A 24,824-nucleotide genomic window follows, 5' to 3' on the forward strand; every position below is an offset into this window, starting at 1 on the left:
AGTATGATAATGGTGATTTATAGTGGCTGGTAGCATGACATAAAATAGCAGATGGGTGATGTGAACGTATTTTAGTTTTGATTGACATGGAGTGACAGCCGGCATTGGTTGCTTGCAGCTGTGAGTGACACTGAGCGTGTGTGTGTGTGTGTTATAACCTTGTGTTTTGCTCTGACCTCCAATTCCTCTGTTTTGCAGATCTACGGATACCTCTGATGTGGAAAGACACAGATTATTTTAAAAATAAAGGAGGTAAACATCTGTTTTTCCTCTTCACTCTGATATCCAGGTTAAATAACAGTGCAGGCTGTTTAGAATGGTCTTAATAAACCTCTGAATAGCACGCACACAGAAAATACTGCTCAGATACATTGTGCATTCAGTATATGCATTACCGCCATAACAAAAAACACATTTATTTCTGAAGAATTCAGGCCCAGCAAAACCCTCTGGGTAAACAGAATATTATTACTGGAGCTGGAAACCTTTTTCCAGACAACAGTGACTAATGTAGTTTTGCCTAAGGTGCTTAGAACAGCTGATAGAGGTGACATTATGTTGATGAATGTGACACAGGAACCCACTTACATTCTCTGCATTACTCATGGGAAAGCTTTTATGTGTGCTTTATCCTGTTAATGACAACATCTATTTTAATAGAAATCTAAATGATTAGGGCAAACATGTTTAAAACATGTTGTGTCACAGTTATTAATGTTCTACAATTTGTACATGGAAAAAATACACGGATAGCAATATTGCCCTGAGCAGGAAAAAGCAGGACCGCACACACACACCCACAGGTGCACAGGTGTAAATGTTTCCTGAATGAACAGAGCTGCTCTGGGGGGTTTTAGAGGCACTGGGCCAGATATGCAGCTACACTGGTGAAGACATGACAGCAGGTGTGACTCCTGAGTAGAAATCATGTAAATGTCTTTCTCTATTCTGCAGAGCTGCATCGGTGCGCTGTGTTCTGTCTGCTTCAGCTGGGTGGAGAGATCTTTGACACAGACATGGTGATGGTGGACAGGACGCTGACAGATATCTGCTTTGACAACACAATAGTCTTGTAAGTGTGCCTGTTTGTTTTGTCAGTTTAACTGTTTCTGGACATTTATTCCATACAAATAGTGTCCAAAATAGCTATAATTGGTTTGTATCAAAGTATATTAATTGTACACTTAAAAAAAAAAAGATAGATTGATAGATAGATGGATAGATATTCGTCAGTCACATGATCCTTTAGAAATCATTAAAATATGCTGATTTAGTGTTCAATAAACATTTCTTGTTATTATTATTGAGTCGTGCTGCTTAATATTTTTTACATAAACATCTTCGTCACTTGTGATCAGAGTAATGCATCCTTGATAAACAAATTAATTTCTAAAAAAAAAAAAAATCGTACTGACCCCAAACATTTGACCAGTAGTATATACTGTATTTAAATAAACATTCGCAATATATTGATATTAAATGTATGTAGTAATACAAAGTGCTTGATTCATGCTGTGTTTCCTGTGTGTAGTAATGAGGCCGGTCCAGGGTTCGAGCTGCGGGTGGAGCTGTACAGCTGTTGTTCAGAGGAGGACTACTCAGCAGGCAGCACACCGCGGAAGCTGGCCAGCAAGCTGAGCTCATCTCTGGGAAGGTCAGCAGGAAAGAAAATGAGGGCGGCCTTGGAGCCCGGAGCCTGCAGCGCCACTAGCAATGGAGGAGGAGCGACAATCCTGCTGCCTGTGCCCTCTGTACAGTAAGTGTGTAGAAGCACACACACAAACACACTGCTGCTACATCAATCAGATATGCTAAAAGGATTGCTGTGAACCGTGGAACAGTTATAAACTTATGTTCAATGATAGAAAATACAATAAGCAGCATACGTACAATACAGGTTAAAAGTCTGGGGTCGGTAAGATTTTTTTTTAAATGCCTTTAAAAGTCTCTTATTCTCACCAGGACTGCATTTATTGGAACAAAAATACAGTAAAAAAAAAAATAATATTGTGGCAATATATTACAATTTAAAATAACTGTTAGCTGTTTTAAAATTAATACAGCCTTTAGTGTCACATGATCCTTCAGAAATCATTCTTATAAGCTGAAGAAATGTTACTTATAATTATCAATGCCACTTTTGATCAATTTAATGCATCCTTGCTGAATAAAAGTATCAATTACTGGAAAAAAAAAAAGTTACTGACCCCAAACTGAACATTTTGTAATGGATTTTCAGTGATTTATATTTACTTGTCTCAACAATTGTTTGTTTCAGGGCTTTTCTCAGCAAATACTATTATTGCATATATTGTACGTTTATTCACAATTTATTTGATTAGTTTAACATTAAAGGGGGGGTGAAATGCTATTTCATGCATACTGAGTTTTTAACACTGTTAAAGAGTTGGATTCCCATGCTAAACATGGACAAAGTTTAAAAAATTAAGTTGTACGTTTGAAGGAGTATTTCTGTTCCAAAAATACTCCTTCCGGTTTGTCACAAGTTTCGGAAAGTTTTTTTGGAAAATGGATGGAGCGGAATTTCCTTATATGGGTCCTAAGGGCACTTCTGCCAGAAGAGCGCACGCTCCCGTAGAGCAGAGCACAGACATTCACTGATCAGAGCGAGAGCGTCGTGAAATGTCACAAAAGAAGTGTGTTTTTGCTTGCCAGGGCAAGACAACCCTGCACAGATTACCTAAAGAGAAACAGCATTAAGGGACCAGTGGATGGAGTTTATTTTTACAGAGCATCAACGGAGTTGTGCAAGTGTTTTTGTTTGTTCCCTGCATTTCGAAGATGCTTGTTTTACAAACAAGGCCCAGTTTGACACCGGATTTGCGTATCGTGTATTTCTTAAGGATAATGCAGTCCCAACGAAAAAGGGTCACGATCGTGTGTTGGAACCGCAGGCGGTGAGTAAAACTGCTTCAAATATCTCTGTGTTGTTAACTTAGCTATCGGCGTGTAAGCACACCAAGTAAACAACATGCGATGTTGTCATCAAACTGCACTTTCCGCATGTACACCTTGCTCTCAACGCAAAAGCCTACTCGCGCGCGTGATTCTTTAGCTCCGCCCACACGTCACGCCTCCAGCCGCTTGTGTTTTTCCGGGAAAAAAACGGTACAGACTATCTTTCTCTTATAAATATATTTGGAGTTATGAAGGATGCAGTACTACTCTATAGGTACTCAAGATTAACAGGATATTGAGTGAAAACAAGCATTTCACCCCCCCTTTAATTTATAATTGTATTTATTTGTATTTGATTGAAAGTCATAGTTCAAATATGTTTGCATATAGCTTTCTCTCATTGTGTTCTGTGTGTTTACAGGGGCCCCAAATATCATCTTTTGGCTCACACAACCCTCAGTCTCTCTCACGTCCAGGATAGCTTCCGCACACATGACCTCACCATCACGGGAAATGGTGAGCTGCTGAAACTATTTTTAAAACTTGACTTTTTGTTACCAGGAACATCTTTATTTAGAAAACACGTCGAAGTACTGTGTAAAAAAAATTGGTAATTTGAATATAATAATTTGATTCTTTACTTTTTTCTTTTTTTTTTGATTGATTGAAGTAACAAACTGAGATGCTTTGTCTGATAAACAGTTTATAACATCCAAGTTCTGTCAACAAATGCCTTCTGGGGTTTTATGTAAAGGACATTAGTTTTAAGACATGCTAGTTTTCTTCACGCTGCAGTCAGTGTGTGTTGTCGACGTCTGTCAGATTTATTGTGTTAGGGTCATGCTCATAAACCTCTCTGGATGGCCAGTCATTATGTGTGAAGGGCCAATAAGAGGCGCTTATAGCCACCTTCATGTGTGAAGAGTTACTGCAGCCATTCTTACGGTCTGAATGTGGGCTGCTCGCTCTCACAGCTGATAATTTAAAATATGTACTAAAAATATAGGGTGCAAAACATGATGTCATTTGAATAGCTTGTTTACTTGGGTTTTAAAACACAGTTTCTAACTTTGTAAGTCGAGCAGTCTTTTTATCTTTCTTTGTCTGTCTGTAGAGGAGTGTTCGTACTGGCTGCCTCTGTATGGCGGGGTATGCTGTCGTCTGGCCGCTCAGCCTCACTGTATGACACAACAGATGATGAGTGGCTGTCTGAGGGTAAAGGTGGGTGGTTTCACTCACTTCAATCTCATATTTCTCCATTTCAATTTTCTTTGGCTGAAGTTCTCCTTCCTTTCTCTCAAGCTTGGAGGTGAGCCACAAGGATGGACAAATGTCTACGGTGTTTTAAAAGGAACAAATCTCTTCTGTTATCATCAAAAAGAGGACATGGAGGCCAAAGTGGAGCCTGTCTTGACTATTGGGATTAACAAAGTAAGTTCTGTCCTATTCTGGAAATTTCAAGCCTGCTCATTTATGATATCAGGCTCATTTTCTGCTTTTGGAGATATCATGAGATATTTTTCTTTGTGAACATCATGAAAGTACTCTTTCAAATGGATGGTCTCTTTTTAGTCAGAACGTTTCTTATTGTGTCAGTAGTTGAATAGATGTTTTGTCTGGGTCTTTCACTGCCCCTAGAGAGAGCTGAGTGTCATGAGCACAAAGAGCTTGTTTTAACATCTGAGATCTGCACTGTGAGTCTGCACATTCCTTAGCTCTCAGGTGACTGTTTAGCGCTACTCTTACTTTACTTGTGCTCTGCTGTCACCCTCTGGTTAAAACTGAGATTACTCTTTCATTCTGCAAAATATGTGCGAAAGCTTTCATTGCAGGTATTGCTATTGTATACTATCAATGTGAATTCAAACGAGAATTAATGCAGAACTTTAGCTCAAAATGTTGCAATGTGTATCCAACCAGTCTTCATTCTGTATTAAACTCTGCCAGTCTGTACATTATTCTGCTTATTACATTGCCCCACATAAATAAATGTCATTAAATTTGAGTTTAAATTATTTTACATTGTTAGAACAGATAGAGAGTAGACTCATTTACATTTAGTCATTTAGTCGATGCTTTTATCCAAAGCCACTTACAAATGAGGACAATGAAAGTGATCAAAATCAACAAAAGCACAATGATATACAAGTACTATGACAAGTCTCAGTTAGCTTAATGCATTACACGTAACATTTTTGTAAAAATTATTTAATAAATAAAAAGAAAACAGATAGAAAAGAAAAAGAATAAAGCAAGCTAGTGTTATGGTCCTTTTTTATTTTTGTTAATTGTATAATAATTAAAAGAAAACAAATAGATTATACAAAAAGAATAGAGAAGCTAGTGTTATTTTTTTTATTATTTTAAGAAAACAAGTAGTGAGTGAGTGCAAGTCTTTTTAAAGTTCTTGTTCTTCTCTGTGTTATCAGTGTTGTTTTTAAGTACAAATAAATGTGTGAGTAGTCAACATACCTATGTTTTTTGTTTTGCATTCTTTTATTTTTCACTGATTTTCTTTTTTCAAATTGATCATAAAACCATCTGATTTTGGCCTTCAGTTACGTACTGTAATATACACCATACTTCAAAAGTTCAGAGTCAGTGAGATTTCTTTTTTTTTTTTCTTTTTTTTTTGCAAGAAATTAATATTAAGTAATAATATAAATTTTTGTTCTGCAGGGACACATTAAATTGATTAAATGTGACTGTGAAGACAATTGTAACAAAAAAAAGTTTTATTATATTTCTAACAAGCTGTTCTTCAAACAACCTTTTATTAAACAAAGAATCATAAAAGAACTCAAATTCTGTCATTAATAGCACCTCATGTCGTTCCAAACCCATAAGACCTTTGTTCATGTTCAGAACACAGATTAAGATCAATTTGATTAAATCTGAGCGCTTTCTGATCCTACATAGACAGCAATGCAACTGGCGCATTCAAGGCCCAGAAAAAGGAAGAAAACCATTAAAATAGTTAATGTGACATCAGTGGTTCAACCTTGATTTTATGAAGTTACGAGAATGCTGTGCTCAAAGAAAAAAAACAACAACTCTATTAAAATTTCTTCTCTTCTGTGTCAGTCTTCGACACGTATTCCCAGTAGTACCATGATGCATAAATCATACTGACCCCGATCTGTAGAGTATATTATATCATTTTAGGTTAATAATTTATTTCTGTGTATCTCAGGAGACAAGAATACGGGCCGCAGAGAAGGATCCTCACAGCAAGGCACAGAATATCTGTATCACTAACCAGTATGGAGGAGAGGAGGTGACGCACACACTCGCTGCAGACAGCAGAGAAGACACACAGCGCTGGATGGAGGCCTTCTGGCAGCAGTTTTTTGATATGAGTGAGCACATGAACTCTAAACTTACTAGAAAGCCATAAGCCACACAAGAGTGTACGTTACTGAGCAAATAACCCTTAACTATGTTAAAATCATTATGTCAGCCCTTGAGTGGCTTTCTGATTTTGACAAATGGTGACAACAGCAATATGCTCAGATACATGATGCTCAATAATATAATAATAAAAAATATTTGAATACATACATTAGATTATGCCAGGTGATATAATGCATTGGCCTGACTATGAGTTCAATGCGCTTGCTTGCTCCCTCTACAGGCCAGTGGAGGCAGTGCTGTGATGACCTGATGAAGATTGAGCTGCCTTCCCCACGCAAGCCTGCCATAGTCACACCCAAGCAGGGCTCCCTGTACCATGAGATGGGTGAGTGTGTTTTCACACAGTTACAGAGGATGTAGCAGAGTTTGCAGCTCTAGATTGTCACAAAATAAAGCCAAGCGACACAATAGGGCCATATAGGTAACAACAGAAATAATGCACCAGCACAGATATGCCTGTGAATCTAACATTAATGTGTGGATTGAACTGCATGTCCTCGTCCTCAGTCTTTTTCTTGATCAATTTATTGCCATTTAACTGCTAAATGGAAAGTCTGCTGTTTCTGACAAACTGACAGTCTTTTCTTTCTCTTCCTCTGTCTTATTTTCTCTGGTTTTTATGTCTGTCCCTTCACTGTTGTTTTCCTGTCTGTTTTTTCTCTTCTCGTACACTATTGATTTTTCCTACACTCTGGTATTTTCCTGGTTACATGCCTTACATTTGTAATCCAAACATCCATCCCATGCATTCCCCAACCACTGTATCATTATTTGGTTGATAAATAAACACTCATTCCCGTGCCCTCCCCACGACCCTGCATTTGTTGGCCCCTCGTGTGTTATGCTGGCCCCCCCCTCCAAAGTGGCCCCTGCTTCCGGTGAGGGGCTTTTGCTGCAGGATAACGCTGTCTCTGCCGAGATCCGAGCTCTGCTCTCCTCCTATTACAATGACAGGTGAAGTAACTGATGAGAAGTTACCTGAGCCCACCCTCTACTGGCCCATGTGATCCCAAGCCTTTTTGTCACTTGTGTGACCAGCAGTTTTTACTTAAACTATATATACAGTTCAAACCTAAATGTAAATTAAATGAGTATCGTTGTTGTTGTTAGGTATTAGATGGAACCATAATATATTGCTGTATATTCACGGCTTTAATTTATACTTCTTGAAAATTGTTTTTAATTGTTAATAACTTTATTTTACTAATTTTAATTATTATATAATATGCTTTCAAAGAAATCATTAGATTCCAACAATTAGCTTGCCAGTACTTTAGTATGAGAGGAAGCTCAGTGGTCACAAGTAACAAAACATGTCCCACTCTCGGAAAGCAATCATATAAACTATTTTGGAAATTTAGGGATGGTTTATCAAAAGACAAATGAAGCTTGCAACTGAAAATCAGCTGTTGTTTTTTTATGGAAACAAGTTTTTCATCATAGCTTCTGTTTCTCTTTGGCCACAGTTATTGACAAGTCTGATGACATCGGAACGGTCACTGACATCCTGGCCCGTCGTATTGAAGAGTTTGAGCTAAGGGCCCAGCTCGGATCTCCGCCTCACTGGATGGCCTTGTTTGATGAAGATCCCCCGAGATCCCCTCACACCCTTCAGCACCTGCCGCCCCACTCACCCAGTCCTCGCCTACACAGCCGCCAGCCCCGCAGCCCACGCTGCCAACGCACACCCGGCCTTCTCTCCTCCAACGCCAGCCTGACCTCAGACAGCGACAGTCCCGCCAGCGTCAGCCCCTGTTTCCGCCAGGCATGGTCCCCTGTCGCCTCTTCCTCCTCGGGTCGCTTCCGCCCCCGTACCCTCTCCCTGGACGCCAAGCTCTCCACTCTGCGAGGTCGGGGCTACAGTGGCTTCCGGTGCAACTGCCAGCCGCCCACGGCCAGCTCTGTGTCTCCTCGCCCCACTCAGACTGCTCTGTCCTGCTCCAGTTCAACTTCCAGCAGCAGCTCCAGCGAGGGAAGCAACAGTCAAGAGTCAGACCTGGGCTTCTCTAGACCGTCTGGTGCACGCCGCAGCTTGAGGATCCTGAGAGCTAAGCTAGACCCCAGGAACTGGCTGCAGAGTCAGGTGTAGTGGTCACACTTCCTCTGATTACTGTCAGAGCCATCACAACTTCCTGTGTCTGCCTGGAAAAAACTGGAATAACTGAGGTCATGTTTGCTCAATGTCTGTCGTTGTGTACTCTCTACATAATAAGATCAGCATGAAAAACGTTTTCTTCACCTCAGCAGTGGGAATTCAGTACTATACGTTCTAATACACTACTAATACATAGCATTACACGTTGTCTCTTCATGAAAGCTGATTATTTTGGATCTTTGGAGAGTGTAGATGTTTTAAGAGAGAAAGACTCCTGGACTGAAGCAGTTGTCCCGAGTACTCTTGGGTCAGTCATTGTGTCTGTGTGCACTGTTTTAGATGTATGCTTCAGAAAGTGCTGTCAGTATTCATCATCACTCACATTGAGGCTGGCAAATACACTACCGTTCAAAAGTTTGGATTTTTAAATACTCTTATGTTTCCAAGTCTGCATTAATTTGATCAGAAATGCAGTAATATTGTGAGATATTATTATAATTCAAAATAACTGATTTGAATATTAAAAATTTTTCAAATGTAATTTATTCTTGTAATGGCATTGCTGAATTTTGCATAATATCCAATTGAAATGCATAATCATTCTGATATGCTGATTTGGTGCTCAATAAATTTTTCTCATCTCCTTACTGCCATTTTTGATCTATTTAATGCACCCTTGCTAAATTTAAGTTTTAATATCTTAAAATCGTATTGATCCCAAACATTTGGACGCTATTGTATTTCAGGATCAGTGATCTTGGAAACATAGTATTAATAAACCTAACGTGTGAAAGTAACCTGAACTCTGATGGATTTCACTTTATTAGTAAGTGCCACTGCACCTTAAGCACACAAGCCTGCAAGAAAAAAGTCTTATAATATCAGTTTAAACTCAGCTTTTCTTTTTTTTTTTATAGTTGATTGTGTGATAAATGACATTACCAATAACTGACTTTCTGTCTTTGATTACTTTCTGATGTTGTGCTGTATGGGTTTTTGGACATGTAGTGACAACTTGTGCTTTGGATCCGATACCACACAAAAGCAACATTTTTCATTTAGAGACATCTGTGGTTGTAGAAATGCCCCTTTTGCAGTCAGCTATGGTTCCATTTAATCTAATCTCAAGAGTCTGGTAATAGAAGGCTTACGGAGTTAAACTGAGCAGTATTTTGCTGTTCCAGACACGTTCTATGTAAAACGAAACAGCTTTTTTTATGCTATTAATGTGATTCATATCTAACAGTACATTATTTCATACATAGTTTTTAAAGTACTATATGTTTCTTTTTGTGACACCGGAGGAAAATTGCATCTTACAATATCTGCTATAATGTCTGTTTGCATGGCTTCAGAATATATGCAAAGGTCCAGACGTCACAAGACTCTGTGTTCAGGTTTATAATGATGGGATATAATGTGACTCCGTTTACTACCTGTGCTGTGACTGTAACGACCTCAGGATTACTGTACATACCTTATCTCACTCAGCAAATGTGAACCCCTATCAAAAATCAGAATGCACATTAACTAGGATTCAGCACAGTGGCTGGGAGCTGAACAATTTGGGTGCTTTGTTTTGAGTCACTACATTAAAGGCCTGTCTGGTGGAGGAAGGTTTCAAAGGCACTACTATGCAAAGCTACAAAAGTAAATTGAGTTTTCTAGATTTCATTTAAATCAGCGGTACATGCAATATTTTTCATATTTTCCTTTTCCTTGTTGGCTTGCAGGTCAGTGTTGTCAAGCACTTTGAGTGTTTCAGTGTCATATGGCATCTTCCAGCTCAGATAGAGTGTGTATTAATTATATTAACAATATCTACAATATCAAACCTAGTTGGATAACTATTATTGCGATTTCAGTAAAAGTTACAGGTTAACATTCCTGTAATTCAGAAAACACAACTGCACAATATATTAGCTATCTAAATCTGTATTGTATGATCTTATTTTTTTTTCATACGAGGGTAAAAAAATTAAGATGTAAGTTTTCTTTATATAATTACATGTATAGTGTATTACAAATATCCAAAAATTGAAAGACTAGAAATGTCAGACTAACCTTTCCTCTTAAATTAAGAATAAGTAGATAAAGTTTTGTCCTAGTACTTGATGCTACAAAATTAACAGTTCTCACTCGAAGGGCCACTGACTTGTATTTAAAAACCGTACATTCATTCAAACACTGTTTGTTATTGTAAAGTTTTGTCATTTTCATTTTGTGCTTTTATTAAAGTTGTATTTTACCATATGCATTTTTGTTATAAATAAAAAGATATTGACATTTTATCAGAAGCTCTAACTATCCTGGTAGATTTCAGCAAGTGGTCTGCATGTCTTTGGACATATAACTAATAGATTAATGTACAATAACAAATGATTGTAAAGAATTACCTAAATTAAAAGTAAACAACACTTTTTGTGTTTGTGTGTGTGTGTGTGTGTGTGTGTGTGTAATTCTCTCGATTCTTGCAGTGCTTGTCAAATGACTATATGTTCAAGATAAACTCATTATGACCCAGTAAAGTGAATCCCTTTAATTTGATCTCATGCATTAATACACAAGAAATGGATATGGTTTCTTAATGATTGTGATACTCAAAATAATATGAACGCAGTGAACTGTCTGTGCAACAAATCAAAAACATAAAAGCATTAGTGTAGAATGTGGAAAAAAACCTAATACCTCATCATTTATTACAATAAGAAATGACTAACAGAGCATAGAGTAAGTTAAATGTGTTGGTGATTCTTCTATCCCAGGAGCACAGAAGCACATTGTTAGTTGAAAGAAATGACCTATTACTGAAATCTTGTTACACAAGTTAAATGGATTAGACAGACCCTCTCTAGAAGGAACAATATCTATATTCATGCTCAGAGATAAATAAATTACATAGAAAAAAAAAAAAAAAGTTTATTTGAAAGCATTTACACAACAGTGAACAGTCTTACTGCACACTACCATTAAAAAGTTTAGGGTCAGTAAGATTGTAATTTTTTTTGATGAAAATTAATACTTTTATTCAGCAAGGACACATATTGATGGAAAGTGAATGTAAAGACATTTTAAATGTTACAAAATATTTATTTTGTACTTTTCTGTTCATCAAAGAATCGTAAAAAAAAAAACTTGTTCATTTCTTGAACACCAAGTCAGCATGTTTGAATGATTTCAGAAGGATCTTTCTTTTTTTTTTTTTATCTTACCGAACCCAAACTTTCAAACAGTAGAAAGATGGAAGAATTAAATTTTGATGAAAGGTTCAGAGCATTTAAAGACATGTGACGCCTATAAAATTTGTAACCATTTCATTAGCATTAGCTTCTCATAATAGCAAGGGCTTCAAAATACCAAAACAAGTATAAAAGAAGCACCTTTCTCAAAAGTTGGAAAAGCAGGACCCATCAGATACAGTGCCTTGCGAAAGTATTCATACCCCTTCTTTTTTTATGTTTTATGTTGCTGCCTTATGTTAAACTGCTTTAAATTACTTTTTTTCCCACATCAATCCATACACCATATTGACAAAGCAGATACCGAATTGTCTCAACGTAGTAAATAATTAAAAATAAAAATAAAATAAAACACTGACATTGCATAATTATTATTATTATTAACTAAATATTTAGCTGAAGCACCTTAACAGTCTCAACAGTCTTTGTTTGATGCAACAAGCTTTGCTCATCAGCATTTGGCAATTATCTGTCATCCTTCTCATCTCTTCACCTCTCAAGCTCTGTCAGGTTAGTTGGGGGCAGATGAACATTTTCAGGTTTCTCCAGAAATGTTTGACTGGGTTCAATCCCAGGCTGTAGCTGGGCCACTCAAGGACTTTCACAGAGTTGTCTATAAGCGACTCTTGCTGTGTGCTTAGGGTCATTGTCCTGCTGGAAGGTAAACCTTCTGCCCAGTCTGAGGTTCTGAATGCTGGACTGAGTTTTCATCAAGGCTATCTCTATATTTTGCTGCATTGAATGTTTCTTCTACTCTGACGAGTCTCTCTGTCCCTGCTGCTGAAAAACATCCCCACAGCATGAAGCTGCTACCAGCACATTTTAGTTTTGGGATGCTACTCTGCAGGTGATGAGCAGAGCTGGTTTCCTTCAAACATTATGCTTAAAATTAATGTTCATCAGACCAGAGAATCTTCTTCCTCACAGTCTGGGGGTCCTGTAGGTGCTTTTTTTGTTGTTGCAAATTGTTTTTTCATGTGTCTTCACTGAAGAGAAGATTGAGTCTGTCCACACCGCCATAAAGCCCAGATCAGTGGAGTGATGTTTGTCCATCTATAGATTTCTCCTATCTTTACATATGATCAGAAAGCTTGACTAGAGCAACCATCAGGCTCTTGGTCACCACTCTAACAAAGCCCTTTTCTATCTCTATTCAAAACAACTTCTACAAAAAATGAAGGGTATGAATACTTTCACAAGGCACTGTGTGTTTTATTCCCTCCGCTAGGCTATTTCTTGTTGTTGAATCTCAATCTTTTAGGGGTCTGCTATGATCAAATCATTTGGTCTTGGCAATGACAATTTTTGTAGCATCTGCACACCTACTGTATGCAGGTATGACAGATGCCATTCAGAATGCTGTAAACATGTCTCTGCTTTACAAAAAAATAAAAAAATGGCATGTTACAACTATTTCTATTTTAATCGCTACTACAACACAGTACACGTTCTGGAAAAAGTTTCTATACTCAGGACTAATTGACCTTTGTAAGTTGGATTTATGTGTAAAAAGGCTTCAACTTAAACAGAAATCTGTTCTCTAGTAAACACCTCCACCACATTTGGGATCATTTGGTAATGATAACAGTAACAACGGTATGTAAATAATAAATGATGTAATGATAAATGATAAAATGATCATAATTCGTGTACGGTCGTAACAGAAATTGTACTTGAGTATTTCAGTTACTGAGATCGTCCTCATTCTTGCGGTTAACGATCACTAAAGTCTCATTTGTCGACTTTGGCTGCTTGTTTTGGAACAAAAGGAATCGTTGGCTAAGTTGTGCCTGTGAACGCTTCACTTACAACCCTTTTCCTGTGACTCTTAGTCTCAGAGTACATGGTACATCCTCATAGACCAGGTTTGGTGGTTCATAGTCCCTGAGAATTGGTCAAACAAAAAGGGGAAAAGGAAAAGTCTTTATATGGTCTCTACATAGTTGGCAGGAAAGAGACCCTGGTGCCCATCTTTGCTGGAACCCCTCCACCACGCTTTGTCGATTGTTTCCACATCACTGATGATGTCACCAGGTTCAAAAGAGAGCTCAGTGTCATCCTCTGTGGAGTACAGAAATGTTTTAAATAATATCTTATTAACAATTACTGCTGTTGAAGCAAGCAACACTGACCTGCTTGGTAGTCATATAATGCTCTCACACACAGCAGTCTTTCTGGTGATGACTAGAATAAGAAGGAACAACATGTTTTAGTACTTTTGTCTTCTTTTATCATAATAATATTAATGATGAGTCATGAAGTCTAGTGTACTATGTACTTTGCCATTCTCGGTCACCTTCTCCATTTGGATTTCATCATCTTTCTCCTCACGATTAACTGTGTAACAGTAGCGCTCAGGAGTGCTGTGCTCAGATATATCAACATCCTCTGCTTAAAAACAAAGCAAGGTGTTCATCATTTATATGTATTCATCACACGAGACAACAAAACTAGATAACGTAAGGCTGGAATACACTTCTCAACTTTTGCCCAGATCTGCAGTCTAGATAAGCTGACACCAATTCCTGAGAGTCAGATCTAGGCTGCAGATTTTGAGTTAACAGATCTTACAGAAAATCCTACTCAAATTCAGATTTTATCTTTAGACTTTGATTCCATCCAGTCAGAGGATAACAAACATTTGTTTAGCTGATTTTAGAACAAATATTGCTTTCATTTGTTTGTTTCGTTATTTTTAAAGCACATTTTAAAACAACCAAAAGGTTGACCAAGTGCTATGCATAAAAACTGAAACAATAAGTCAAATCAAGTCTGCTTTATTGTCAATTCTTCCACATGTACAGTACATACATACAGAGAATTGAAATTACGTCACTGTTAAGACCCTTGGTGCATACAGATAACATTAACAGTAGAACATTAAATACAGATAATAAAATATAAAGTACAACAATTTGGGGGGGAGGGGTCTGAGGTTCAGAGTTCAGTGGTGCATGGGGAAAAAAGAGGGGAGGGGGGCAAGGTCGAGAGGGAGTTCAGCTTCCTGACAGTCTGATGAATGAAGCTGTCCTTCAGTCTGCTGGTCCTGGCCTGGAGACTCCGCAGTCTCCTCCCTGATGGCAGCAGACTGAAGCTGTGTGACGGGTGGGTGGGATCACCTGTGATGCAGAGGGCTTTACGTGTGAGACAGGTTCCGTAAATGTCCTGGAGGTAGGGGAGATACACCACCGATCTTCTCAGCTGCTCTCACCATGCATTGAAGAGTCTTCTGGCAGGACACATTGCAGGCGCCATACCATACACTGATGCATCCAGTCGGGATGCTCTCAATGGTGCCTCTGTAGAAGGTGCACATGATGGGGGCCGGGGCTCTGGCTTTTCTCAGTTTGCGGAGGAAGTAGAGACTCTGTTGTGATTTCTTGGACAGTACTGCGGTGTTGTCAGTCCAAGAGAGGTAGTTGGTGATGTGCACACCCAGGAACTTGGTGCTGCTCACTCTCTCCACAGTCGCACCATTGATAGTCAGAGGAACGTGCTAAGTGTGTGCTCTCCTGAAGTCAACAACAATCTCCTTCATCTTCTCCACGTTCAGAGAGAGATTGTTGTCACTGCACCACCCGGCCAGGCGGCTTACCTCGCTTCTGTAGTTTGTCTCATCTCTGTTGCTAATGAGACCCACCACAGTCATGTCATCTGCAAACTTAATAAAGAGGTTGGAGTTGTGTGACGGTGTGCAGTCGTGGATCAGCAGAGTGAAGAGGAGGGGGCTCAGCACACATCCTTGGGGGGCCCCAGTGTTCAGTGTGATGGTGCTGGATGTGTTGCTGCTGACCCGTTCTGAGGCCTGAGGTCTTCCAGTCAGAAAGTCTAACAGCCAGTTGCACAACAAACTGTTGAGTCCCAGCTGGACCAGTTTGTTAATATCCTGTGGAGGGATGATTGTGTTGAACGCTGAACTGAAATCTTTGAACAGCATTCTGACTAATGAGTCTTTTTTTCTCTAGTGTGAGTGCTGAGTGGAGGGAAGTGGCAATGGCTTCACTGGTCGAGCGGTTGGACCAATATGCAAACTGGAAGGGGTCCTGGAAGTGGTCCATGGAGGGGGGGCAGACTTGATGTGGTGCACGACAAGCCATTCAATATGAGTAACTGCAACTGGACTGTTGTCATTGAAGCAGGATGGAAATGGCTTCTTTGGGACTGGAACGATGGTGGAAGCTTTGAAGCATGAGGAAACAACAGCCTGACTAAGCGAGATGTTGAAAATGTCTGTGCAGACATCAGTGAGTTCCACTGCACAGTCTCTCAGTACACGCCCAGGAATGTAGTCAGGACCCGGAATTTTCCTTGCATTGATCCTGCTGAAGGATCTCCTCACGCTGTCTGGGGACAGCGTCATCACCTGGTTGCCGGGAGGAGGTGGAGTCTTTTGTGCAGTGGTTCTGTTGTGTGCCTCAAAGCGAGCAAAGAAGGTGTTCAGCTTGTTCAGTTGAGAGATGTTGCTGTCACAGGTCCGTGGTGGGGGCTTGAAGTCCGTAATGGTCTGTATCCCCTGCCACAGGCTCAGAGTTCAATTTTCAATTCAAGTTTATTTGTATAGCGCTTTTTACGATACAAATCATTACAAAGCAACTTTACAAAAAATTATGTTTCTAGAATATATAGTAGTAGCTTATAAGTGGTGACTGTCAGTTTGTGCACATATGACAGGATTTTTTAGAAAAATTAATACCAGACGTAGTCAGCCAGATGATGAACATTATTAACAGCAATTATTATATGATACAATCACACTTGTAGCAGAGTGTCTCTGATGTCACTGAATCGATGGGCTATCCTCCTGGAGTGCTGTCTCTTAGCCTCTCTGATGCCGCGAGATAGGTTAATCAAGTAATCAAAATATAGATAATATACAAAAACAATGCAAAATAAAAACTTTAACCCATCATACATTTTTCAAATAAATAAGATTAGAGCATAGATTTTAAAATAGATAGAGAGGGTGCTGTTCGGATAGGTACAGGGATACCTGGCAACAGCAAAAGCTAAACCACAGTGTTTAAGTCTGGACCTAGGCATGGACAGTCTTTTTAAATGCTCCTACCTAAGCAATCTCACTGGTTTGTGGAAGCAACAACTCAGTGAGATAAACCGGTGCAAGATTAATGAGTGATTTAAAAACCAAATTTAATACTTTAAATTCAACTCTCAATTTTACAGGCAACCACTGCAATGAAATCAAGATAGGAGAGGTGCTGAAATTTACAAGTTTCAGTCAGGAGGCTGGCTGCTGCATTCTGGACCAATTGTACACGCTCCATAGATGAGCAGTTAATCCAATAATAAAGTGAATTTGTGATTAACCAATCAAAAGCTGAGTTTTTTTCTAGAAATGAGTGTGTTGATTTTCAGAATGACTTGAAAGTCTAATTAGCTTATTACCTGTACCATTCATTGGTCTGCCACATTCAGATTCATCTTCTTCAGTCATCACATCATACTCTGATGTGTTCACACACGACTCTAGACACACAGCATGAGAAACATGTCAGTGACATCCTAACCATAGAAACAATCTGCATTTCTTCACATTACATCTGTGTTTCCATCACCTTGGTTCTCTGGTAGGTCTTCATCAACTTCATCGTCTGAGATTGCTACCATATTTCTGGGCTCATCAGGTGCTACGTGATCCACATTTGGCTGGAATTCCTCAGAATCTGCAACAGGCTGCTCTTCTGGTTCATCCTCAGACTCTGACCCTGGTTCCTCTTGCTCCTCAACCTCCATCAGGGGGCTAATGACAGTCTTCACATCCTCAGTCTCCAATTGTTCTTCTACTGCTACTTCATAGTTTGTAGTGATCTTTGTATCTGAAGGTGGACCTGACATGGCTGAAGGTTCCTCTGGTTCCTCTTCTGCTTCTTCTTCTTCTTCTTCTTCTTCTTCTTCTTCTTCTTCGACAAGCACAGACTTGGCAGTGAAGTCCACTTCTGACTTTGGTTCACAAAGGATTCGAGAGCTGTTTACAATCTCTGGAGAGAAGATTTAAAACATTTTAAGAAAATAAACAGTCAATCTATAAGTCTACTTAGACCTTTTACTGTTGTTAGAGAAACCCAAGTTAACTTACCCATAGTGTGCCATGTGTTATCAGAGAGTGAAGCTGGAGGACGTTCTGTTGCGACAGCGAGCTCTTCACTGCTGTCATAGTTGCTAGACTCAGATTTATCATGACTGTCCAGCAGCTTTGGAGATGCAGGGGAAGCTGAATCGTGAACTGGGGCTTGAGGAGGCAGAAGGTCAGGTGGTGATGACTGCGGGGGAGGGGGTCTGGAGACAGGTGACTCAGGTGGGACAGAGCATGGAGGGGGTGATGTGGCAGGAGATGTCTGAAGGTGCTGTGCTGAGGGGATTGTCCGGTATGGTGGACTAAGTGGGGATGTTGGACATTTGGAGGACGTGGATGGGCTGCGTGAGAATGGAGACCTTGCAGATGGACTGAGAGGGGATGTGGGACCAGAAGTGGAACTGGCCCTTTCAAAGATAAAGGCTGTATCTGTCAAACTACGCTGGTAGCGACGGAATGGAGATTTGCCTGAGAAGCAAAACATAAACATAAGTCAAACCTCATATGATTAAAATGTACACTGTTAGCAGATGAAGTTTTAAAGGCGTTCTGAAGAGCATGTTTACCTGAGCGCGGTGATCCAGGGCTTGAAGAATTTTGTGAGGATGCTGATAACTGTCTGAAAAACTCCCGAGGATTGATGGTGCGCTGGGAAACAAGAACTGCTGCCTCCTACAGGCCAAAAAAAGAAGCATTATTTAACACAGCAAAAAATGTGTCCACGTTGATAAACTAATAGATATGCAGGGGACAGGTTTTGCTGAAGGACACAGATTTCAGAATTGGACATAAAGTAGTGAAAACCAAAATTCTTTAGGACATAAAAAGTAAAAAGAAATCTCCTTATAATCAAACACTGAAATATCTTGATATTACCATGCACTGCACAGGTATTTTCAACTATTACTATCAAGAAGAAAAACATGTTACGAGTTGAATTGGTTTCATGCTTTTAAAAGTCAGTAATTCAAAGCATAAAGCACATATTCGGCATAAAACTATATTTATTCTTCATGCAAGTTAAAGGGATAGTTCACCCAAAAATTTTAATTATGTCATTAAATACTCCAAATACTAATTAAATACTACAAACCCATAAGACCCCATAAGACCCATAAGAGATATTTTTTGATGAAACCAAGCTTTCTGACACTTCACAGACAGCAGCGGAACTGACACATTCATGGCCCAGAAATGTAGTAAGGACATTGTTAAAATAGTCCATGTGACATCAGTGGTTCAACCGTAATGTTATGAAGCTACGAGAACACTATTTGTTAGGGCTGTGAATCTTTAGGTAGACAGCGATTTGATTCGATTCACGATTCATAGGTTTTCAATTTGATTCAAGAACAATTTTTGCAAATTTAGAATGATTCAATTCACAATTAAATTTGATTTGAAATGATTATAACGTGCATTCATAGGATTATTTAAATGCTTTCCCTAAATTCTTTAAATGCTTGGTCAGGAGGCAAATTACACAGCACCTTTTATATATATATATATTTTTTTTTTTAAGGAATTCTTTTCTTATCTATTACTTTTAATTTGCTATAAGAAAATACAAATTAAATACACTGCTGGACAATAATCAATAATTTGTTATCTATAATATTTTTCCTAATGGCAATTTTATGATTGTTTTATACACAATCAAGAGCCATTGAAAAACTACAAGAAAGTAAAACGTCTTCACTTTAGCATTACTGGGCACTAGTCCTAAGGAGAGATCCTTAGGATGTGTTTTGAACTCTCTCTCACAACAGACCCGGAAGAGAAGACAATGATGAATAAAGTCATAGTTTTAGCTATTTTTGGACCAAAATGTATTTTCGATGCTTCAAAAAATTCTAACGGACCCTCTGATGTCACATGGACCACTTTGATGAGGTTTTTCTTACCTTTCTGGACAGGGACAGTATACTGTACACACAGTTTCAATGGAGGGACTGAGAGCTCTCTGACTAAATCTAAAATATCTTAAACTGTGTTCCGAAGATGATCGGAGGTCTCACTGGTTTGGAACGACATCAGGGTGAGTCATTAATGACATGATTTTTCAATGAACTAACCCTTTAATACCTTTCTGGGCGTCAATTGCATTGCTGTCTATACAGGGTCAGAAATCTCCTGGATTTAATAAAAAAACCTTAATTTGTGTTCCAAAGATGAATGAAGGTCTTACAGGTTTGGAACGACATGAAGGTGAGTAATTAATGATATCATTTTTTGGGGGGAGGGGGGTGAACTATCCCTTTAAGAGGGACTTTTAGGGACTTTGGGCTATAATGGCGGAATCTGGATTATTCACAAAATAGGGGGAAAACTCACTGCTGCTTTCTCAATAGATTCGCTGCGTTTAAGCCGGGCCCTCATGTTCTCCTCATGCTCTCTCTGCTGCTGCTCCTGTCGGTTGCACAAAGAACCCAACATCGATCATTCACCCATATTCAGGTTTATGTTAAAAGAAATGGAGCACACTCATTAAAAAACTCACCCATCTCCCTTTCTCCTCTTTTCTGGCCTCTTCCTCGAGCTGAGCCTGGGTCCTCCTGTGAAAAAACCAACGGGAAGTTATAAAGATGAAATAATGAACTCACCTTCAGACAGAAGTGGGTTTTATCAGGTGGATGTTACAAACCTTTGTTCTTCAATCATCTGTAGCTTTTCGTTCATCTTTCTGTCTCTCTCTTCAGCCTCTTTTTTTTCCTGTAAAACTCGTTCTCTCTCCAAGCGCCGCCGCTCTTCTATAGCCCTCCGGCGTTCTTCCTCTTTTCTCTCCTCCTCCTCACGCTAAAACATATCATATCACACAAACCATATGACACAACTGAATAGCACTTTTAATAATTGGAGTCTAAAAAGAGGTTTAGAATAATTAACTGATTATAAAGTACTTTGATTCTGGTCAATTGCAAATACTGAATATTTAGTCTAATATTTTTGCATAATGTACGTGACCTCTTTTTGTGGCTGGCATATTATTTAGATTTTTTTTTATGGAGCATTTTGTGGAACACACAGGCTGTTAAGTGAAAATCCAGCTGTAAACACGGTTCAGCTGTACCTCTGCTCGTGCCCAGAAGGAGTCTCTGTTAATCCGTCTCATCTCCATAGCAGCATTTGTCTTCTGGTAGTTTGTACCCTGTTGGTTTATCACAGAAATGCAACATAAGACCAAAAAGGACCCAAAACATTAGACCACTTCCCCAACGCGTATCAATAAATTATAGTGAGAAACAGGCTTCTTCTGTTTTGAAGGAATGAAGGAAAACCTTGTGCACAGCCAAAAGTTTTTTTTTTTTGTGTGTGTGTTTTTTTTGTGGTAACTTACCACAGTCTCCTCCTTATCCATCATCCTTGAGGGTCTCCTCGGCCTCTCCATTGGTGGTCGAATGTTTGCAAAGGCAGCCATAACCAGCTCCTCCGTCAACTCATCTTGCTGTGAAGCTGGAATAAATACTTGAGCTTCCTGTAGTGACACAAACATCAAGAGATTGAAAAATACTGACAATATCGTCCAAGCGGAACACATTTTTCAACAAAGCAAAGTTAGATAAGTTTGTTTCTCCACGCATCTATTGTTTTATTGCATTTAGATTAAGCATAATATTATTAAGTGCCTTGTTGTAACGGCAACTTTTTCGAAAAATTAGCAGCAAAAAGCAACTGTAAATACACACATTCTTTATTAAAATAATTAATTATTCATTACAAAATTTAAAAAACACCTAGAACTACATTTCGGTGTCGGAGTTGTAATGGCAAATAAGAGAACAGGCTAGGAGTCTGACTTATTTTCTGTTGTACATCAGAGACAGGATGTAAGAATGTATAAGCATGTCTGCATGCTACATTTTCCCTTATAAGGCATTTCCATCTACAGCTCTGGGGTCAATCAGCTGAAGATCCACTGAGGGTTTATATTTCAGGAGACCAGAGTTAATCACTGCTCAACAAAACACCTCGGATCACAGAGATTCTAGTGTAAGATATAGTGATCTGGTTTGTGGGAGAGAAGGGAGTAGAAGAGCAATGAAACTGAGACATCGTGCCAGAGGGCCTTGTGAGTGCAGGATTGGGCTCCAACCCAAAAACACCACAGCTTTTCAATGGATTACCATACTGCTACATTCAGCCCTCTTTCCAAATTTCTCTGAAGGAACTTGAACATGTCAGGACCAATTTGTTTACTCACTGCTTATTCTGTGACTGGAAAGACTTTATCTACAGAACACTTGGTTAAAATTGAGCTAATTTTCTTTTATCTCTTTGATCCCTTTTTCTGCTTGGGAGGAGTTAAATGACTTAATTCTCTGCTATTACTTGCTTTAGATGAGCCCCTTGACATGCAGTTAGCCCGGGGCTTCAGCGGCACTGACATTATTAACAGAAGTGAGGACAGATGCTCTCCCATACACACCTCATGCCTGCAGCTCACTCTCAAACTATACTGATGCCTCATCTCAGATCACACTGATGAAAAACAAATACACATTATCTTTCAAGATTTTGGGGTGAGAAATTCTTATTGTTTAATTAAAGATGCATTAAGTTGATCAAAAGAGTTAGTAATCGCATAATATAACAAAAGATTTCTATTTCAAATAAATGCTGTTCTTCTGAACTTTCTATTTATCAAAGAATCCTGAAAAATAATGACAACTGTTTTCAACATCGATAATAATAAGAAATGTTTCTTGTGCAGCAAATCAGCACATTCGAATGGTTTGTACCATTGACGCTGAAGACTTGAGTAATGTTATAACAGGAATAAATTACATTTGAAAACATTTATTTTAAATGGTAACAATCTGTGACCCTGGACCACAAAACCAGGCATATTTTTGAAAAAGCTGAATAAATACGCTTTCCATTGATGTATGGTTTGTTGGTATAGGACAATATTTGGCAGAGATACAACTATTTGAAAATCTGGAATCTGAGGGTGCAATAAAAACAAAATATTGAGAAAATCGAAACATCAAAAACAACCCCAAACTCATCTATTTATTTACATTTATTTTTATCAAAGCAAAAAAAAAAAAAAATGTAGGCATTTAACATGCACCCCTGGTTGGGAATCACTAGCCTTATTAAAATCATCTTGATTTGTTTTATTCCTAATCAAATTTTTGATTTTAGTCTTGATTTGTGTTATTCATAAACCACTGTGAAAGTTTTGTAATTAATGGTCATCATTGATGACTAATGCATAAGCGTCTACCTTGATGGCTCACTAACAAATTCTGACAAAAACATTTTTTTAGAAGCTCTTAAAGAGCTAACTAGTAATCCTGCACACGTGACAGCCCTTACTAGCACAGACTCGTCACGGAGAGACAATTAAAAGTGTGAGTGATAAATGGAGAAAGCAGGGAGGAGTAAATGGAGGGATTTAGACTGCATTGTTTCTCATCTTGTTACTGACACATCTCACAAGTCAACACATACATTACAATAAATGAGCCTGGATCTGGTTCACTTCCCCATGACTGCATGTCTTTGGAGACTAGGCCTGGACTAGCGACCAAGAAAACACAAAATGGGTGTTGTTGCTTACCTAAAGAGATAATTCACCCAAAATTAGCATTCTGTCATCATTTACTCACCCTCTCGTCATTCTAAAGCTGTACGACCTACTTTCTTTTGTGGAACATGAAAATTATATTTCGTAGAATCTTTCAGTGTTTTGTCCATACAATGAGAAAGTACATGTTTGAATGTAATGTCCTTTTTAGTAATCGTTTAAAATTTCTGCCAGCTAAAAGATACAAAAGGACATGCAAGAGCTTTGCATATCCATCACAGACTATGGCTTTGTCACACGCTATGTCTAGCTGGAGATTTTGCAGATCCCTCAATCCAAATTTAGAAAGGGTAATCATTAATATAGAGGAATGCTGAGCCAGAACGCTGTGAATGCCTCTGAAAGCTTGTCTCTGGCTGTCTGATTTTATGGCTATACCGGGGCCCTGTCCCATACACTGTGTGCTCTAGTTGGTTTGGGGGCTCAGCCTCTCCCATGCTATAAAACATAATTCCTGACCTTATGTAACCTTACAAAGTTCATCTGCTTGAACAACCATCAATCAACACAAAAATAACCCAGCAAGATTTAAATCCGAACGGAAATATAATTAAAGACATTTTGTGACCCACTCGTGCTGATATTTATCACGCACAAACACACTGTGGATGAACGACACAATACAAGGTCATAAAGGTTGTCGATCTCAAAAGAGAGAGAGAGAAAAACAGCATTTTTGGCATGCCTCTGGAGCTGACTGGGCAATGTCTTTATAAGGCATTAAAATGTCCCAGACACTGACTATGTTTGACGATCTCATACAACCATCCGGAAAATATGGCAATGTTAAAGCAACATCGCCCGGCTGGTGGAGGAAATAAATCTAAAGACAGCTTCAAGAGACATGCACATTTATCACAAGATATAGAAAACCTCTATATTTTCTATAATGAAGACTTTTAACATTGTCCGTTCCTTGGGAATTTCTCTCTCTCGCTCTCTCTCTCTCTTTAATGTTTGCTCTTCTCAGTCAGTCAGTGTGGTGCCTGTCAGTGGCACTGCTCGGCTGCTCAGGAGAACAATAGCACATGACACAAGAGGAAGAGTTTACTACAATAAGAGCTGGCACCAAGCTGCTAGCCATCACTTCACAGATACTAGCAAAGGAAGGAAACCATTTACAAGAGGGAAATCTCAGAATATAACAGAGGAGTGTATTTGTACACATATTAGGAGGCTTTCTGGTTTCAGAATTGTGCATGAGAGCCTTTTTTACATACTCCACCCATTCATTCAAATAGACACAAAACACTTTTCCTTTAACCTTTTAATGACTCCTAGAGCATTTTGAGTTAAGAAAATCCTGGTTAAAATCACTGCATCCAACTCAAACTGACTGATCATTTGGGATTTTATGTACATAACAGAGGCCAATGCAGGATGAAATGTGGACTTAAATAATAAATATCCTAAATAATAAAAATAATGGTATGTATATGTGCACATTTTTGGGAGAATGTGCCTATACAGTAC

General features: G+C 38.8%; 2 protein-coding genes across 12 annotated transcripts in view; one reads left to right on the forward strand and one right to left on the reverse strand.

Annotated features, from left to right (window-relative positions):
• LOC127957250 (rhotekin) overlaps positions 1-10,856 on the forward strand; it is a 64,119-nt gene extending 53,263 nt beyond the window's left edge. For 4 of the 5 annotated variants that reach the window (XM_052555699.1, XM_052555701.1, XM_052555700.1 and 1 more), the window contains 9 exons: positions 199-252; positions 955-1,072; positions 1,532-1,756; positions 3,341-3,435; positions 4,034-4,140; positions 4,222-4,350; positions 6,113-6,278; positions 6,554-6,658; positions 7,800-10,856. In XM_052555699.1, the coding sequence (XP_052411659.1) occupies positions 199-252; positions 955-1,072; positions 1,532-1,756; positions 3,341-3,435; positions 4,034-4,140; positions 4,222-4,350; positions 6,113-6,278; positions 6,554-6,658; positions 7,800-8,422 (1,622 nt within the window). In that variant the 3' untranslated portion in view covers positions 8,423-10,856. Of the gene's footprint in view, positions 1-198; positions 253-954; positions 1,073-1,531; positions 1,757-3,340; positions 3,436-4,033; positions 4,141-4,221; positions 4,351-6,112; positions 6,279-6,553; positions 6,659-7,196; positions 7,288-7,799 lie in introns of all 5 variants that reach the window. The other variant, XM_052555703.1, reaches the window with a different exon arrangement.
• A 96-nt stretch (positions 10,857-10,952) lies between these two features.
• Positions 10,953-24,824, reverse strand: part of LOC127957248 (drebrin-like protein B) — a 37,347-nt gene continuing 23,475 nt past the window's right edge. Inside the window, exons 5-17 of one of the 7 annotated variants that reach the window (XM_052555698.1) lie at positions 21,096-21,233; positions 20,829-20,906; positions 20,403-20,554; positions 20,259-20,313; positions 20,093-20,167; positions 18,325-18,430; positions 17,762-18,226; positions 17,573-17,663; positions 17,241-17,542; positions 17,071-17,151; positions 13,946-14,058; positions 13,800-13,851; positions 10,953-13,728 (exon numbers count right to left, since the gene is read on the reverse strand). In XM_052555698.1, the coding sequence (XP_052411658.1) occupies positions 13,592-13,728; positions 13,800-13,851; positions 13,946-14,058; positions 17,071-17,151; positions 17,241-17,542; positions 17,573-17,663; positions 17,762-18,226; positions 18,325-18,430; positions 20,093-20,167; positions 20,259-20,313; positions 20,403-20,554; positions 20,829-20,906; positions 21,096-21,233 (1,845 nt within the window). In that variant the 3' untranslated portion in view covers positions 10,953-13,591. Of the gene's footprint in view, positions 13,729-13,799; positions 13,852-13,945; positions 14,059-17,070; positions 17,152-17,240; positions 17,664-17,761; positions 18,227-18,324; positions 18,431-20,092; positions 20,168-20,258; positions 20,314-20,402; positions 20,555-20,828; positions 20,907-21,095; positions 21,234-24,824 lie in introns of all 7 variants that reach the window. The other 6 variants (XM_052555693.1, XM_052555697.1, XM_052555694.1 and 3 more) reach the window with 6 other exon arrangements.

The sequence above is a fragment of the Carassius gibelio genome, chromosome B5 (genome assembly GCF_023724105.1).
Source record: "Carassius gibelio isolate Cgi1373 ecotype wild population from Czech Republic chromosome B5, carGib1.2-hapl.c, whole genome shotgun sequence".
NCBI classification, from domain to species: domain Eukaryota; kingdom Metazoa; phylum Chordata; class Actinopteri; order Cypriniformes; family Cyprinidae; genus Carassius; species Carassius gibelio.